The following is an 18798-nucleotide window of genomic DNA, read 5'->3' on the forward strand; positions in this document are numbered from 1 at the left end:
AATTTTTAAATCTAGAAAAGTAAAGTACAATACCATGAAAATTAAAAAAAAAAAACTAAATTCTAAATATATAAAATTTATAAAAATTTATAAGTTAACACAAATAAATAATAACATAACAGAAAACCTGGTGACTTGTGTTATACTGAAGAGGCAAAATCACGAGTTTCATGCTTGCATGCTAGCTGGAGAGAGCAAATAATTGGATAACAATGATTCTGGTCCCAATCAACACTTTAACTACACTTCTTTCTTATTTTTCTAAATTACCCTTTAATTTTTTTTATTTAAAAAAAACCTTTAAATTAACAAAAATTCTTTCGTTATAATTAATTTGTTGCATCTATTAAAGAGATTAAAACAATTTCCACGTCATATTTAATTTTTTGTTCAATTTTCCTTTTCTTTTCATTTCAGGTCTTTTCTCTCTGAAACTGCATATGTATTGACAGAAATTTCAAAAGGGCTACTCCTCAATCCTCATATTTTTACTTCAATTTTGCTTTTTTTCTAGTAAATAAAAAGTAAAAAATTGTTATGAACTAAATTGAATAACTATTTCATAGTTGAATGAGAAGATGGAAAACCATTGATTTTAATCATTAGAAATAGGAACGAACCTAATTCTGCAATCCCCATTGTTGATTTTGAAGTGCCCAACACCCTAAATTATTTTTTTCTGACAGTGAAGAGATGAAGAAAGGAAAGAATCAGGAAAATCACCAAAACCCTAGATCATCTTCTTCTAACAGTGAAGAGACACGGTGAGAGGGAGGGAAAAAATCACGTCAACAAAATTAAATATAAGGTGAAAATTGTTTTAATCCTTTTAATTTGAGTTGGAAAAAGTTGTTGGCGTGACATTAAATAATTGGATAGGACGTATATGAGGTTGGGAAAGGGTTCATGGAATAATTTCTCCGTATTAAGCTAGATTAGGTGATATGATACCCACCCTGTGAATGAAAAAAAAACCTTAGGTGATATGTATACTTATTTTTTAAAAATAATTTTTAATTGAAGAAGTAATTTTTCTTACATAAATCTTAAACTATCTATAAATGACTCTAATCCTTAAATTGAAAGATAATTGAGCTAAAAAAGGCGAGTAATTTTTACCTATGCTAGTTTATTTTTATGTGGAATGAATGATGATTTATAAAATATAATATATAAAAATTTAAAGGTTAAAAATGTTTTAATTTTTATATTTTTCTTAAATTTAAAATTTAGTCCCTATATATATTTCGATAAATTGAGTCTATTTTTCAAATTTTAAAATTCAAGTTCAACTGTTAAAATTATTTTGTTAAATTGATTCATTATAAACTCTCTCTTTTTAGTTATATTGCTATCATGTGCGTATTTTTTTAATTTTAAAATGTTATAAAAGTGTTAACAATTGAACCTAAAATTTGAAATCTGAAAAGTAGTGGGACTAAATTCTTGAAAATAAAAGTAAAATGATTAAATTCTGAATTTCTAAAGAAGTGACCTATGACATATTTTAACCAAATTTAAATAATACTGAAATTATAGCTGCATACGATGTGGGAGAAAATTTTCATGTGACAAGTTTATAAAAATGTTGATATAAAATTTAAATATGGTTTTGGTTGATATGGTGAAAAGATGATGTCTTGAATTCAAATCTCACGATTCCTATTATGTGTAGTTATTTTTCTAGATTTATCAAAATATAAAAAGACATAAATACCATCAAAATAATATTTGTTGCTTTATAAAAGAAAGAGACCTTTTGTAATTTCTTACTTGAGTTAGGGCTTGGTTGATGGGTGACACCAACTCAATCAACCTCATAATATATAATAAATTTTGTCACACCCAGATGTGGGTGAAAGGAAATATTTTGAGTATACAAATATCTTCTTTTAAAATTTACTTAATAATGATTACTGGTACAATGGTAAAAAAAATTGTTTATTCATTTATTAAACATGTGTTTGATACTTGGATATGTTGTACTTAGTTCTTTTATTTAAAGATTACATAAAAATATGAAAAAACAAAAACACCATCACGATGACATTAGTAATGTACACCCTAAACTCGACTTGAAAGTCGACCAGATACACAATGCCACCTTGGTTATCTAGAGCAACCTCAAACAAAATCGAAACAATGGAATCCTCTAGCACACTGCACCAAGTGTGGAAAATAAAGGGCACAATATGAGGACCTAGAAGGTAAAGGTTGGATTGAACCAGGTTGTGACTTTGCTTTTATTTTCTTGTTCAATTTTCATACTGTCCAAGGTTTTGTATACTAACTTCGCTTTCTATGTAGGGTTAGAAGTGCCACATCTATCACAACAAGGGAAGCCAATATTGCAAAAAGAAGTAGCAACCTGGATCCCTATTACAACTTCCAAGGCAGTAGTAACCTTTACGGCCTTTCCAAAGTTACCTATAAGGAGGAAGCAAGCCAAAAGGCAGCAACAACCGCTCCCAATCCATCAACAGCTAACATTAAATACTTCCAAGCGTTTTACTTTTAGATGAATGCCAAGTGAAGGAAATAGTGTTTCCAACGCTGCTACAAAAGACACACATGGTATGAAAAAGGCCAAAGACTGATTAAAGGATCTTGACTGTATTTGGTCTTTTTTGTATGTTGTTTAGTCACTTCACTGTTTTTTGTCTGTTCACCATATGTATTTGGCTATACAAGACACACGTGGTACGACAAACAACTTATCAATTTTTTGTGTATCTTCTTATTTTAGCAGCTTGTGATTAAGGGTTTTTTCTTGTGTGTATCAGCTTGATTTTGTCAGCTGGTTTTACAAAGGTTGCTTTAAGAAAAGCTTACAATATAAAAAAACACTTATTTTATACCTTCTTGCCATATTCAATAGAAATGAATTTCATATTTTGAGCAATTTCGCGATTACCCTGACCTTTTTATTACAATATTAAACACTTAGTTTGTACAAAAAAGTCATTACTTTCTTCCATATTAAATCTTCTTATTTCAGAGGACTATTATTTTTACACATGTTTTAGTATATAAGTTAGTAATAAACTAATATTCAATTGAGAATACTTAGTCACACCCATGACTTATTTTAACAAAGAGAAGGAAAAATTCTCTTATTTTGAAGAGGTCTTATTTTTTACAAGAGTTTTTAGTCATCTTTTTAATTCCAAGTTTAAATTTGTGCCGACTTTTCTTTATTTTATATCTACCTATTGCAATACATATGTAATGAATAAACTTTTTCCTCATGTTATTACATTAGTCACCAAACGAGGCATTAGTCTGTAGTTTCTTGTTACACTCCTATTGCCAACACTAAACACTTAAAACATTACTTTCTTCGGAATTTAATGTATCATATTTTGTAACTTCTTTTTCCTAATTTCATTTTACAATTCTATACTACATTTAAGTTCCAACTTTCATTGCCGATTGAATCTTAGTTTGATTGGCATAGACATTGTGTTACAAAAAATAGATATGATCAATATGTAGTTAGAATTTGCCCGAATTCATAGATAATTTTTTTTATTTGTTATCCAATTGAAGAAATTAAAATTTGAAATCCAAATCTGTTTCAAAGATGCCATTAAAGTTTGAATTAAATGATAGCATGTCTTCAATGTGGGTGGAGTTGGAAGATAACTAGACATGTAAAAGAATTGTTTTAAGGGAAAAAGATGGGTTTGTAGGCAGCATGAAAGAAGACCAAACACTTATCCACTCAACAACCACAAGCATAAGAGTAATAAAAAGAATAACAAAGAAAGCAAACATTACCAATAGCTGTTCCTCCTGAGATCATAAGCTTTTATTACAAATTTAGCACATGCATACAAACAAACTTAAGATACCAAAGTGGCAGTAATGATGAATCATGAAACAGATAACAAGCCCCTACAACCTCATCATCATCAAATGCAAGGTCCCTACTCCCTAACCCTCATAAATTCTTTATGCATTAACCAATGCCATATTTCAAGAACAAACCAATCATATCTTTCCAGAGAGATCCAACTGCACACGTTATCGCATTGAATCATTTGTTTATGAATGCCAAAAAGGCATAGGAATCATCTAAAACTGGAATTATTAACCACAAGAACTGGCAGCCCAAAACATATAGGTAGCAATCTTAAACTATCCAATATTTACACAACTTATTTCTCGCTAAATATATATAATAAAAGGAATGAAAGCACAACTTTCCATATTTGAAATTATTGTACCTGATATCATCTTTGTCAATGATATTTAATAGAAACCTGGAATATTTTATTGAGCAATATTCTGAATATGCTCCATCATTCTCAAGAGCCTCCTGCAAGGACAAGAGTATGGTGCTTGGTCGGTACAAACTAATCCAACAAAACATCAGATTCTGTTAAGAGTGACTTACTAATTCATCTTTAGTCAATCATTTAACATGAAGAAAAATCTCCAGGAGTGAAGAGTTAGAAGAATTCATCTTACGATAATATATAGATAACATGTCCCACTTCTTTATGCAAGAGCATGAAATGTGTACTCATTTGTACTTCTGCTTGACAATTTCACTCATGTATAATTAGGAAGAATATATATATATATATATATATATCAATGCAAGAAACAACTTAAAAAATCACTCAAGATTGTTCAATATTGAGGAATATAGGGTGATACTTAAAGAAATGTCTGCAAATGTGCGGTCAAAGAAGAAAAGGAACCAAAAGGGAAAAGAAAGTGTGATATGGATGGTGAAGCGATGGTGTACAACCAAAGCAGGGTGGCAGAAAATTACTCAACCAGTATTAGAATTGAAAGCTTGGGTTCAGACTGGAAATCTTAAATCAGAGGCTTAAAAACTGCAAAAGAAATGCCTTGTATAACATACTGTGAAAGAAACATAACACAGCTTTGGGACAGATGAATTGTTCACATTGGGTTTACCAAATGTGACATCAGTTTCAGATTTATACAAATGCAGGAATATGAAATTCAGAAGATGCAACTGTCGACTGAATTGCATATATTTTAAAAGAACAGAATCAACTTGACATGAACTCTGTACATCCCCAACAATGGGAAATGAATTTACAGATGACTCTTCCTCATCCACCAAAAGATTGTCAACTATAATCAGCGCATCTTGTTTCCGTGTTTATCCCTCTGTATCAATACTGTCATCACTGGAAGACAATTGTCTGTTCTCTGACAGTGAAAGTCGTCTGGGCTTTGTAGAGCCTGCTTCAACAAGCCCTTCTGATGAAAGGTTTATCCCACCACTTCCTGACGAAGACCCCAACAAACGGTGAACTGGGGCTTCAAATGGAGAAGATGCAGAGTAATTGAATGTGAAAACTCCCATAGGATGGTTAAACTTGCAACTTGGACCAAACTTGCAAATTCCATATCTAGAATAGAAAATGCATAGAGGTTCTCCCTGTTAAAATGCAAAAATAGCAATCAATATCAGTAGCAAAAAAATAAAGCTAGCAACACCATAAAAGCACATCAGCACACAGTAGGTAAACTCTCAATGCAAATTACCCACATGCACCATAGAATTAATGAGCATATTTCAAGGATGGAAAAAGCAACAACCACATCAAGAAGATTCATTTGATTGATGATAATTTTGAGCTAAAAAAAAGTTAGTCCAATGCTATGAATGCAAAGGTTTTTGTCACATTCAATACGAATGTGTTAGTACCATCAAGAAGAAGCAAAAGTCGCATGCTAGTGATGAAGAGTTTAGTGATTTTATTGATTCAAATGAAGATTTTATCAACTGTTGTTTTTACTTCCTCTGTTCCAATGCATGTTCCAACAGACTAAGGAACAAATAAGGATTCAAATCATGATGTTGAGCCAAATTATTTAATTGAAGATGCCTATTACTGGATGATAAAAAAGATGGAAACATTATGTTAATTGAATGATTCCTTGAGGGAAGAAGCTGTCATCCTTAAATGAAAAGAGGAAAGGATTGAAGTCATGGTTTAAGAAAAAGATGATGCTTTAAAAATCACCAAGAAGGAGCTAGCTGACTCAAAGGTTGTCTTGCAGAAGTTTTGAGGCCAACATGAGAAGCTTAATGAAATTTTGGCTTAAAAGAAATTTGAACCAAGCCATAGAGGATTTGGTTATATCAATAAAGGTAAGGAACCTATCACTACTATAATTTTTGTTAAAACTAAAGATATTCTTTTACTCTTCAGAAAGGTAAAAAGAAGGATCAAACACCTATTTGTTATCACTGTGGAAAGATTGGAGATATTAAATCTTATTGTTACAAGTTGATAAATTATCAAAGATCGGAAATTATAAGGAGTGTCCAATCTAATGTTACAACATTGAAAAGAACAGTACCTAGACAGCAACATATATGTAATATAAAAGGTAAACCAATATGTTTTTATTGTAGTAAAGAAAGGCACATCAGACCCCCACTGTTTTAATATGATGTGAGATTGGAAGAAGTTCATGTCCATTGCAAAACTTGTTACAATAGCAAGTGCATAAGGTAGAACACAATGAAGGCAAATTTGAGTGAGAAAAAATCAACCACATTTGAGCTTTTGAAGATCGTCAGTCGATTGATGCTCACGTGAAACATAAGATTGCAACTTATGTTGAAGACATCGAAGATTAGACATTCTATACAAGGTAAAAATAATTATACTGTTCCTCTCAGGATATTTGGATGTGTTTGTTATGTCCATGATCGAAAAGCAGGCAAATTAGATCCAGGAGCCCTTAAATGCATGTTCATTAGGTATTCTCCAACACAGAAAGGTTACAAGTGTTATCATCCTCCTTCACAAGAACTTTTGTTAGCATAAATATTACATTCAGAGAAACTAAGCCCTATTATGATACAACTCAATCACCTCTTCAGGGGGAGAACAATGAGAGAGAAGAAGTGATACCTGACTCAATAACTATTGAAAACTTTATTCCAGAAAACACCATTGTTCAAGGGGAAGTTATTGTTCAGGGGAAGACTGTTATTCCGGAAAACACCATTGTTCGAAGGGAAGCTACTGCTTAGGGGGAGACTACTGTTCAAAAGGAGATTGTTGGGCGTTTGGACAAACCAAATTTAAGGAAGTATTAAAAAAGGCTTAGAACAGAAGAAGCTGTCATGCAACCTACTATGTGCTAAGAATCTTCCTCTTCTGGTGAGTTACCCCCTAATTATTTAGATAAACTTATTGCCTAAAGAAAAGGTGTTAGATCCTGCACTAAACACCCTATGTCTAACTTTATCTCTTATGACTCATTGTCCCCAACCTATAAAGCATTTGCCTTGTCTTTGTCGTCTTTGTCCTCTGTGTCTATTCCACAGGATTGACGTGAAGCATTTGAAGATCCCAAGTGGAAAGAAGACATGGTTGAAGAAATGAAGGCACTAGCAAAGAATTAGACTTGAGAGCTAGTAACTCCTTCAGTAGACAAGAATTTGGTGGGATGCAAAAGGGTGTTTATTGTGAAACACAAGTTTGATGGTTCGATTGAAACGTACAAAGCCAGATTGGTTGCTAAAAGCTTCACTCAAACTTGTGGAGTAGATTATCAAGATACGTTTGCCCCTGTTGCCAAAATGGACACCATCAGAATTGTCATCTTGTGTAACCAACCTTGATTGGAACCTACAACAATTTGATGTGAAGAATGCATTCCTACATGGAGACTTAGAAGAGGAAGTATATATGGAGATTCCTCCTAGATTTGATAACGCAAAAATCCAAGGGGAAGTTTGTAGATTGAAAAAAGCCTTGTATGGATTGAAACAATCTCCCAAAACATGGTTTGATAGATTTCGTAAGCTATGATCACTTTTGGGTATCAACAAAGCAATGCTAATCATACCCTTTTTATGAAACATTACAAGGGTAAGATCACTCTTCTTATTGTATATGCTAATAACATAGTGATGATAGGAGGCGATGAGGAAGAAATGACTCAACTGAAACAATGTTTGGCTCGAGAATTTGAAATAAAAGATCTAGGAAAGTTACAATATTTCCTGGGAATTGAAGTTTCCAGATCAAAGAAAGAAATCTTCTTATCTCAAAGAAAATACATCCTAGACCTCTTGACTAAGACAGGTATGGTGGGAAGCAAACCCGCAGAATCACTTATAGAAAGCAACCATAAGTTGCAAGCTAGAATAGGAGAGTCAGTGGATAAAGAAAGATATGAAAGACTAGTTGGTAGACTAATTTATCTCTCACACTAGACCTCACATAGCATATGTAGTCAATTTTGTAAGTCAGTATATGCATGATCCTTGAGAGTCTCATATGTAGGCTATCTTTCGCATTCTACGCTACCTAAAGTATGCCTTAGGAAAATGTCTCCTCTTTTCTAAACACGGTCATCTCCAAATAGAAGCTTTTACAGATGCAGATTAGGTTGGGTCTCTGGATGATAAGAGGTCTACATCACTTATGGGAGGAAACTTAGTCACTTGGAGAAGCAAGAAGCAAAGTGTCGTTGCTTGATCAAGTGCTAAGACAGAATACAGAGCCATGGCTCAAGGTGTTTGTGAGCTACTGTGGTTATTAAAAATTATGGAAGAATTAAAGTTGTCGAATAAAGGAAAATTATCCTTATATTGACAACAAGGCTGCCATCAGTATAGCCCAAAACCTAATACAACATGATCGAACAAAGCACATAGAAATTTATTGGCACTTCATCAAAGAAAAGTTGTCTGTCAGAATCTTGGGCTCAAGTTATGTAGCCTCTGACAAGCAATTAGCTGATGTGTTCACTAAAGGACTTAACAGCAGAAGCTATCATAATTTGGTTTGCAAATTGGGCATGTGTGACATCTATGCACCAATTTGAGGAGAAGTGTTGACAGCTTATCTTAGCGAATCTCATTACTATTATCAATCCTAGAATTGATGGCAAAACACTTCCTATCTTCAATGCAGCCAATACTCTCCTTTTTTGCATCACTTTTCAGTCAAAACACAACCAAAGTCATTGACCTTTTGATCCAAAAATAAAACCTCTAAAATCCTTGTTTACTACACCCAATAAACATGTAAGGAGATCATCCTTTGTCCCAAAATACACGACAACTTATATTTAAGTTAATACCTTCTACTCTAATTTAAAATTTTCTATAGAAACAACAAACTATCAATTCCCCAGCAAGAGTATCAAGGAAAATATCCATTTTTTAACATAAAAAGATTTATTAGCTTAAGCTACAAATAAAACTCAACAATTAGGAAGCCAAGGTTTTCATGAAGAAAAGGTCATGAAAGTAAATGGTAGTTTATGTAACTCACCGGACGTAAAGGAAGGCCTATAGGACTCAATATGCAATCAGGGGCAGGAAGAACTCTCTCTCTTGGATGATGAAATCTACAAACTGCACCAAATTTACAATCTCCAGTCTTCATGTAAAATTGGCACTCGAGCTCGCCAGGTCTCTCAGGAAATACATTCTCCCTTTGCAATGCATAAAAACCTACAGGGGCAGAGCCAGAACGAAATTGAGAAAATAAGGCTTGAGATCCCGCAGATGCTGATTCATTTGGACGAGAGGTTCCATAGATTTGGTTATTTCCATTTGTCTGCTGCAGGTTCTCTGAAGAAGATACTGAAGCCAACTGACCCTGAAGAAATGAAAAGTATCAGAAACATGCTACTCCTTTTATTCATTTTTTTGAGAATAAATGTTAGCACTTCCTTCCTAATGATCGCAAGTTAAGGTATCAACTAACACAATCAAATTCTGTAATTTGTATAATTAAATGCAAGCGGAAATAAATAAATAAATAAATAAAAAGAGAGTAGATCTATGCTCTCGGGCACTTTTATAAATGATAATGTTAGAAATGCCATCAAGCCATTTGGGCCAAACCACTAGCAAAGACTCCGTTCTAGTGACCCAGAGTTTGACATGCTTATTTGATTCTACACCTTAAAACCTACTAATAAGCATGATCAGAAATAGATGAGTCATGTTTAAACGCCTATATACTTTCCTTCAGAATATCAACCAAATCTGCAGAAAATCATACTTTCCCAGCACACCATCAGCCAGCCACAAGTTCAACAACAACAAAAAGCAATACAACTCCACTACCATTGGTAACAGCACCAGTACTATTTACTTGTGATCTTAAAGGCCTTATCCAACCTCCACCACACTTAATTCTAGGCTCCCTTAAACAATCCTGTCTAATTTTGTTGATGACAAGTATCATGAAATTACCATTTCTGTCGCTTGACAGCTCCATCAAATAAAGCACACAACTATTAGCTGCATGTGACCATAATCAAGCTAAGAATATGCTACTTCTTTCAAGGGAAAAAAAAGGTCAAAGTTGTTTCACTAGTCACTTTTCACCTCTAATGCTGTCCAATCACATGTAAATGCTAAATAGGCATGCTTAATGAATACAACATAAGTAATAAGCAAAGGAAAAGCTTACACCGTAAGCATTCCAGCTTGGAACCGATACCATCCCTTGGGGTAAAATCAAAGGTGCATAACTTGAAGGACCTTGCCAACGGGGACTGGGAATGAAAGAGGCTCTTGACCAGTTTGTAAGCCCTCCTAGAAATGACTGCTGACCAGAAGTGGTTGGTGATGGGAAAGTCGGATAAATAGGAGATCCTCGCAAGGAAACCATCATGTTAGTTGGTTGAGGATGGTGGAATTTACAAGTGCTCCCAAACTTGCATTGTCCAGTTCTTAGATAATATGCACACTCAGTCTCATTCTGTGAAGGAAAAAGTAGAAAGGAAACAAGTTACATTATTAAGCCTATGAAACACTAATAACCACAAAAAAACCGGTTAGAAATTAACCACCAAAAAACCGGTTAGAAATTAATCATTGAAGAAATACAGCTTGCCTTAATGAGGTCCAAGTTTGCACAAGAATTCAACCTCAACCATGAGGCCATTAATGGTCCAAAATTCAACAGTATTTTTGTTCATGAAATCCATGTTTAAAGTTAAAAAAACAAATTCATAACTCAAAGCTAATAAAAGATTCGCTTTGAGTTATAGCAAGCAATAAGATTTGACATTATGATCCTAATTCTCTATGCGTGTGTATTTTTCATATTGGATCTAAATGATATATCATTCAGTCAGTTTGACCATACAATTGAACAAAGATTAACTTGAATATTGCCTTAAATTTGCATGTTATAAATTGTGTTGTACACAGTAAAAGAGAAAAGAAATCCATACTGGGCGAAGAGGATAACCCAAAAAATTTAAGGAAACTCTTCCTGCTATCCCAGCTTTGTCTCTAGGATGATGAAACTTGCATGTTGCTCCAAATTTGCAAGTTCCTGTTTTCAGGTAGTACTGCAGAGCAGTTCAGAGCAAAATGTCAGTTGTCTCATCCAAACATACATGAAAATGAGAAACATAAAGTCACATATTAGATATGAGGAAGTAAAACCAAAATAGTAGCTTCTGTTAAGATTTTAAATTAGCTTCTCATGCAACAAAAGCAAGAGTCAATGCAATCTTGCCTTCTAGAATAGGAAGAGCGAAAATAACATCCAAGAATAGAGCAAATATTAGGAGAAGCCAATAAGCTAGTCAAGCTAAGAGTTCACTCAAAGTTTGATTGTTATTCAACACTAAAGCCAGAAGTAAACCTTTTTCCAGGCTAAATTATTAGCATATCTCCATTTTCTTAGTTTCTTTTTTTGTTTATTTTCTGATACTAGGAATCAAGACAAAACTGGAATGTCTTATAAATTGCTCAAGAGAAAAATATTTAGAGGAAAAAGCAGAGACAAGGGAGGAAGAGACCATTCATGAAGTAATAGAAACTTTTATCATCAATAATTTGCATCACTTACACAATTATTTTGAATAAATTTTATTTCAACCTGTAATCACATGAGTCACACTCTGTTCAACATTCAGTGGGATTTCATTCTAGACCTGAAAGTAATCCTTGATTCATTATGGACAACTTCAAAATAAGAAGGAACACTTGTTTGATTCTAGTGCATCAACCATATAGATCCAAACAAATTCCGAGCAGCAAAAGAACTGATCTAACAGTCAAATCCATTTAAATTTGTAAAGAAATATCTCTATCAATCTAGAATAATCGCATTCACTAAAGTATTAAAATGTTTAGCTCATCATTTTGATGAGTAAAATCCCCAAGGTACAACAATAAAATAAATTTCCTCTTTTAGATAGATAAAAGTAATATACTTCATGTTAATCAGAATGTCATACGTTGCAAGTTGTAAAGCACAAGTAAAAGCAGAAACATTATTGTCATTTGAGAAACCAAGGAAGAAATACATGCCTGACATTCTGGTTGTCCTACTCTTTCCGGAAACTCTCCTTTCATCCTTGCAGTAGTAATCGCCTGGAATTTGATATAATTGAAATAAACATTTGAAATGAAATATTTAAAATCTCAAACTTGTAGTAGGGCAAAGTTAAAATGAAATTATTATAGTAGATAAAGTATAGCCATGTGTAAAAGTTTCAAATGTCTACAACTTTAACTACCAATATTATGTCAATGATAAATAAAAGGTTTGAGAACTGCAAATAAAAAAATTGAGAAGCTTTTTCGCATTGTACCAATAATATCTCACTCATAAAGCATTAAATCCAAAATAATAAGAATTTCCCAAGCAAGCCGTGGCTTTATACCAGCTTTCTGTTAGGAGGATGATTAAAACGACATGTCGCCCCAAATCTACAAAGGCCTGTCCTTATATAGTAAGAACAATCTGGTTCTCCAGGACGCTCTGGGTAGGGACCAGGTTCCATTGTTTCACTGGATCTCAAGTTTATTTGCCACGTACCATCTGAATTAATATTAAACCAAAAGGTTCAGAAAATACATCACAAAATTGAGTCAAAGAACAACAAAAGGGTATTGGAATTTTCAATTAGTAAAAAAATTTCTTACAACATAACACACTCAATATATTCCCCAATAAAAATATTTCATTGTATAGACAAAGTTTCTCTTTAATTAGACTTATCATTTTAACATATAAATAATACTAGTTAAAGAAGCATTATAAGTTTTCATTTCATTTCATTGTCACTATGGGAACCTACTGGTTCCTTTTTATCCTTTTTCAAGAAATCCAAGCAAAAGGAACCTTACCCACTCTCTCCGGCCCCCTCTTCTCCTCACACTCCCACCACCCATTCTCCCTCCTTTCCTTACCTTTCCAAAAAGTAGGCCGAAATGTTAAAAGCAATGCATTGGAAAGATGAGTAGTTAGGTCTAAAGAACAAAAGAAAATCAGACAAAAGGTTCATATTTTTTCTTTTTTATGTCCATCACAAACCAAATGAACTCATTGGAGAATCATGATTCTATGTTATATGTCCCTCTTCCTGCATGATGAACATTGCTTCATATATTCTTTCAAAAAAAAAAAAAAGAACATTGCTTCATATAAATAACATATAACATGTAAACAAGGAGAAATCTAAGTATATTTGATTATCAACCCCAACTTCTTACTTTCAAAAAGTAAAAATAAAAGAAAGACCATATGTTTAATTAGAAAAAAACAAGGTAGATATTTTTTCTCGCAACCATGTACCCTCCTAGATTTTATGACAAAACCTCAGGCAAAAGTACCAAACTTTTACAGTTTTACTCGTAAATTCCAGCAAAAGAATGATTATTTAGTCTAAACCTAATGCCCCTATAGTGTCTAATTGCATTTCCACTAACATTCAATGAAAAAATGAGGAACCAATCTTAAATATTAAATAACCCTCAGTGTAACAGTGATAAAAACAAAAAGATGTAAACAGAGACCAACTAGAACAATCATATCCACCTCAATTGCATTTGATGAACAGAACAGCTCAAAATCTCATACATAGAAAATTAGTGCAGCTCAGGTTTTAGTATGATCAAATAAAATTCGTAGAAAAGGTACTATGACAAGATTGCTTGAACAACTTGTTTTTTTCTTGACAACAAAAGTCATCATCATTATTTATATACACACATATACAAATTCATATATACACGTATAAGAATAAGAACTGCATCACATTCGATCACGTCATCATGATGAAAGCTGCAATAATTCATGATCACCATAAATTTTCTTCCTTTTCATTTTCTGAAACACAATTAAAATTTTAAGATTAATATAGAAATTCAAAATTTTACATAATTTTTTTAAAACTTAACCTAAGAAAATTGATATTTTTTTACAGTGATCAAACCAGAGTTCACCACAAAAATGGCCAAAAGAAGAATTAACGATAGGAAAAAGAACATGTAAACCGCATTTTCTTGCGTTTCACAAAATAAAAAAAACGAGAAATAAGAATAAAATAATGCTGATAAAAATAAACTAGCTTAAAGAAATAAAACCAAGGGTAGAGAGAGGCCTTGATTCAAAGACGGTGAAAGCGACGTTCCTTCAGGCCCCGCCGCTGGTGTTCGGGACATCGGAATTCCGGCACCGAATGAGAATTCCATTCAGCAGTCGTCTTCCTCCATCACCACGACTGTCACGTTAGCACCACCTCTACGTCCCAATTCTCATTCCCAGTCACAAAACCACGCCCTCACTCTCTCGCTCTCCTCCTTCCTAACAGAAACCAAAAAGCTAGAAATAAAAAACCGTTACCCGTTTTAGAGACGAAAAAAATTACTAAAAAGGAGCTTTTCATCATGCAAATATCTTATTTTTAAAATTATTTTTTTATGTTTTTTTAATAAAAGCGAAAGAGCGTTCTTTTCTCTTCTCCACATAATAAAAAGGAAATTGAAATTGAAAATGATAAAAACCAACCATCAAAAATCCACCAACTCTTCTTTTCCTTTTTTATTTTTCCTTTGTCCGCCTTCTTTTTACCCGCGTTTTACACAATCCGACACCGTATCGTTTTCCTTACTTGCGCTCACTAAAAAATGCAACTCATTTAAACTATATTGGAAATAGAAATTTATTGATGCGAAATTTGTAAAACTCCTTATGTTCGATATTAGTTTTTAGGTGCAAAGTGGTAAAAATCTCTCTATTTTTGAAAAATGTATTTAATTAAGGTTTTAAATTTTCAATTACATCAATTAAGCCATTTGACTAATATTTTTCATCTTTGGTTGTTACGTTGCTAACGTGACGGTTCACGTTAAAAACAATTGGTGTAACACTTTTTACTCGTCTTGACGTCTAGTACAGATGGAAGATACTACTAGACCATTTACGTAACAAGAATCTTGGAATTATTTCGAACTTCAAAGCATTTATATAAAATGACTAAACCAAGTTTAGAATAATTTAGAGGCTTTAGAAACAACTAAAGATCATTTAAAAGTGGTACGTGGTGATCAAAAGCGTCCGAGAACCAAAATAAGCCCCCAAAAGTCAAAACGGCCCAAAATAGTGTAGTGGATCTGCCATAGTTGTATCGGTACCACTAGAGAGATGTATTAATACATCTCCCAAGTTTTGTACATTTTTGTCGCCTGACTTAGTTGTTCCAAAATTACTGAGCTAGGTACTAATACCTTAGACCTCTAGAGCCAAAATTGGGCTACTGACTTAGTTGTTTCAATACTAATGAGCAAGGTATCGAAACCTTGAAGAAAAGAACCAAATATTCAAGTTGGAAACACCTACAATACACATCAAACACCTCCTGATAAAGCAACCATCAAACACACTCAATAATGGCATTGAAAACATGTAATTACAATCTCAAACACATTATAGCTTAGCTCATATCCATATATCATTGAAACATACCATGAAGACATTAGAAAACCTCATTAAAAACACCTAATTTAAGTTTAGCAATCATTCATTTGCTAGCTCAAGACCAAAAGAATAAAGAGCATGCATGCTTAGACAAAAGATCATACATCACCAAAGTTAAAGTCAATCAAATGAGCCTCCAACTCAACAATTCAATACTCAATATCTCAAAATACTTAATGACATATGAAACTACCATATATATACATGTTTGAAACTTTAAGTACATGCCACAATGTAACATTGGTAAAATGGGACTCAGACACATAAGAAATTCCACCCAAACACAATCGAATGTATATTACACTATGTGTGCATTCCTAACCAAACACAACCAAAGATGTGGCACTATTAGTGCTTCAACCAAACACAACCAATGTTCTCAAAAGGAGAATGTTCCCTTTGGCCCCCATAACAATGTCAAGATGAGGGTAGCATATCAAGGTTCCAAATATCTATATAACCCAAACAAGTGCTAAATTATTCCTATTGGCATGTCAACCATATCCTAACCCTTTTATCAAGTTTACAAGGAAATTTCCATATAATCAAGTACTTATAACATAATAATGACATGTACATACCATAGCAACTTGTATACTCAAGTTTTCATGCCACGTTGTCAAAACGGAGCATAAATTTCTCATGTATCAATTCCATAAAACATATTTACAAGAGCAAAGCACATTTTCATATTCAACATGTTAATTTAATGAGAATGCCCTTATTTCATTCACATGTGCATGTTCATACATACATAAGTACGCATCATATTCTTAGTCTAATTGTTTAATTCAATAACATTTTAAATACATTTTCCTTACTTTACCAAACATGTTTTACTCCTTTTCACTTAGTTTATAATCATCATTTTAATGTAATAATTAACACACATATGGCAATCATGGTAAGTCCCATGAAAACTTATCCCCAAAATTAAGTAAAAAGAGTGGAAGGCCCTTCCCTTTCCACATCACTCTATTACCCTCTCCTTGCATTTGCAAGGAGCGGTTGGAAAATTTTGGTTGAGAAATCAATTTTGTTGCACAGTGGAAAATTATTATCATTATTTAAGTCGAGTGATTGTATTGTTTATAGTAATAAACTCTAACCAAATCAATGCAAGTGCTTTGAGTTAGGCGGTTTATTCATTCCTTGATTTTTGACCAAAATGATCTCTATTTATAGAGAAAAATACAAAAGTCTTACTTGAACAATGGTTAAATAAATAAGATTATTTTAATAGAAAATTTAAAATATTTCTCTCAGGGAATACCTAGGGGTAGCAACACTTAGTCTTTAGGACTTAGGTTTGCCACCCAATTGTGGTCAGACGGGCCTCTAAGCCAGTCTCTTGTATTGGGTATTAATTATATGTATTATATAGTCTTTAAATCAATTAATACAATTTACAAACCCAATAATTAGTTTTCTATTCTAAAAAAATATTATTTATTAATTAAAATATATTTATTTAATTTCTTAATTAAATTATTTTCTCAACCCAAGTCTAAATTTGTTAAAGTCATGGTGACTTTGTCGTACTAGAATCTATGAGTAAATGAATATAATTAATTTTCACTAAAACTGAGATGACTCATTAATTCAAATTTTACTTCGAACACTACACCAAAACAGGTTTTTAACGGCGTTTTTTAGGCCTTTAGCGGCGCTTTTTAACGCCGCTATTGAACACGTTGCTAACTTTTGTGGCGTTTTTGGAAATAAACGCCGCTAAAGACCATGACCTTTAGCGGCGCTTTTTCCACAAACGCCGCTATAGACCACGACCTTTAGCGGAACTTTTCCCACAAACGCCGCTAAAGACCATGTTCTTTAGTGGCGCTTTTACCACAAATGCCGCTAAAGACCATGATCTTTAGCGGCGCTTTTTATCACAAACGCCGCTATAGAACAAACCTTTAGCGACGCTTCTCGCAAAAATGCCGCTAAAAACATATCATGCAAAAAAAATATTTTAATCAAATAAATAATATTTATTTTTTTGATAAATATTATATTATGTTTTATTTTTTAAATTTTAACTTTAAATATACTTTTAAGGATAAATAAAAAAATATTATTTAAATTAAATTTTCTATGAAAATGATAAAAGAAGGCAAATAAAGGAAGCTTAAATAATAATAAAAATTAATAAAAGTGAGAAAACGTAAATAATTAATAAAAATTAAAAATTGTAAACCTCGAAATTTTGGTAAAATCAACACCAATGCAATGCAAGCCATTGTTGAGTCTAATACAAGTGAAGAAACTAAGATCCTAAGAAGAGAATCCTATTTTACTAACAACAGTAAAATATCCATACTTTGTCCAGTATTTATATCGAAAAATCAGATCAAAGAAGCAATCTCTTGTATATGGCGAGAAAAATCATTCACTATAGATAGTGATACATGTAATCTATTTCTCTAATTCGTCGTTTCCATTCATTCATCATATAAATTCAATTGCAAATTGTTTAGAGTTGTACTAAACTAGCGAATTGACCTATTTGACATGTATATAATTAGGAATCAAATAATTTGTAATTAATTTTCGACTCATTGTCTATTAATTACAATATTATTTATTCATGGAATGTAACAACTCGAAAGTTAGTGGTATCGGAAAATACAGTTTTAGGACCTCATTTCCATAAACCGAGTTCGTAAATATTTTTATAAAATATTTATGGGAGTTATTATTTAAGTCAATTGAAGTTTGGATAGATAATTTTTCGAAATGGTGATTAATTAAGGTTCAAGGACTAAATTGTAAAGTCCAATCACTATAGGTTTTTAATTAGTAAAAGGATCGAGAACTTAAATTGCAAATAACCCAATGTTTAAAATAACAAGTATTCCACCTTAGAAATATTAGTAGGCACTAGTGAGTATTTTATAAATATATGTTATAAAATGTTAATTTAATTTAATTATTATAATTATAAAATAAATATATAAAACATAGTTCGGGTGGAAAGAAAGAAAATTTTTCTCCATCTTTCCACACCCGAACATTGAAGAAGAAGATGCGTAAAATC

At 32.6% G+C, this 18798-nt stretch overlaps 1 protein-coding gene across 2 annotated transcripts; it reads right to left on the reverse strand.

The window, feature by feature from the left end:
- Positions 1 to 4848: 4848 nt before the first annotated feature.
- On the reverse strand, positions 4849 to 14749 carry LOC105780731 (zinc finger CCCH domain-containing protein ZFN-like). Of its 2 annotated transcripts, none has more exons than XM_012605219.2 (7): positions 14383 to 14749; positions 12661 to 12818; positions 12305 to 12367; positions 11215 to 11334; positions 10446 to 10736; positions 9294 to 9623; positions 4849 to 5425 (listed from the first exon to the last, which is right to left on the reverse strand). In XM_012605219.2, exons 1-7 carry the CDS (start codon positions 14471 to 14473, stop codon positions 5144 to 5146), a joined length of 1335 nt encoding a protein of 444 aa, XP_012460673.1. In that variant the 5' UTR covers positions 14474 to 14749; the 3' UTR covers positions 4849 to 5143. The 2 variants fall into 2 exon arrangements, with proteins under 2 accessions (XP_012460673.1, XP_012460674.1); XM_012605220.2 differs by having other exon boundaries at positions 13127 to 14748.
- Positions 14750 to 18798: the final 4049 nt, after the last annotated feature.

The sequence above is a fragment of the Gossypium raimondii genome, chromosome 4, assembly GCF_025698545.1.
Source record: "Gossypium raimondii isolate GPD5lz chromosome 4, ASM2569854v1, whole genome shotgun sequence".
In the NCBI taxonomy this organism is placed as follows: domain Eukaryota; kingdom Viridiplantae; phylum Streptophyta; class Magnoliopsida; order Malvales; family Malvaceae; genus Gossypium; species Gossypium raimondii.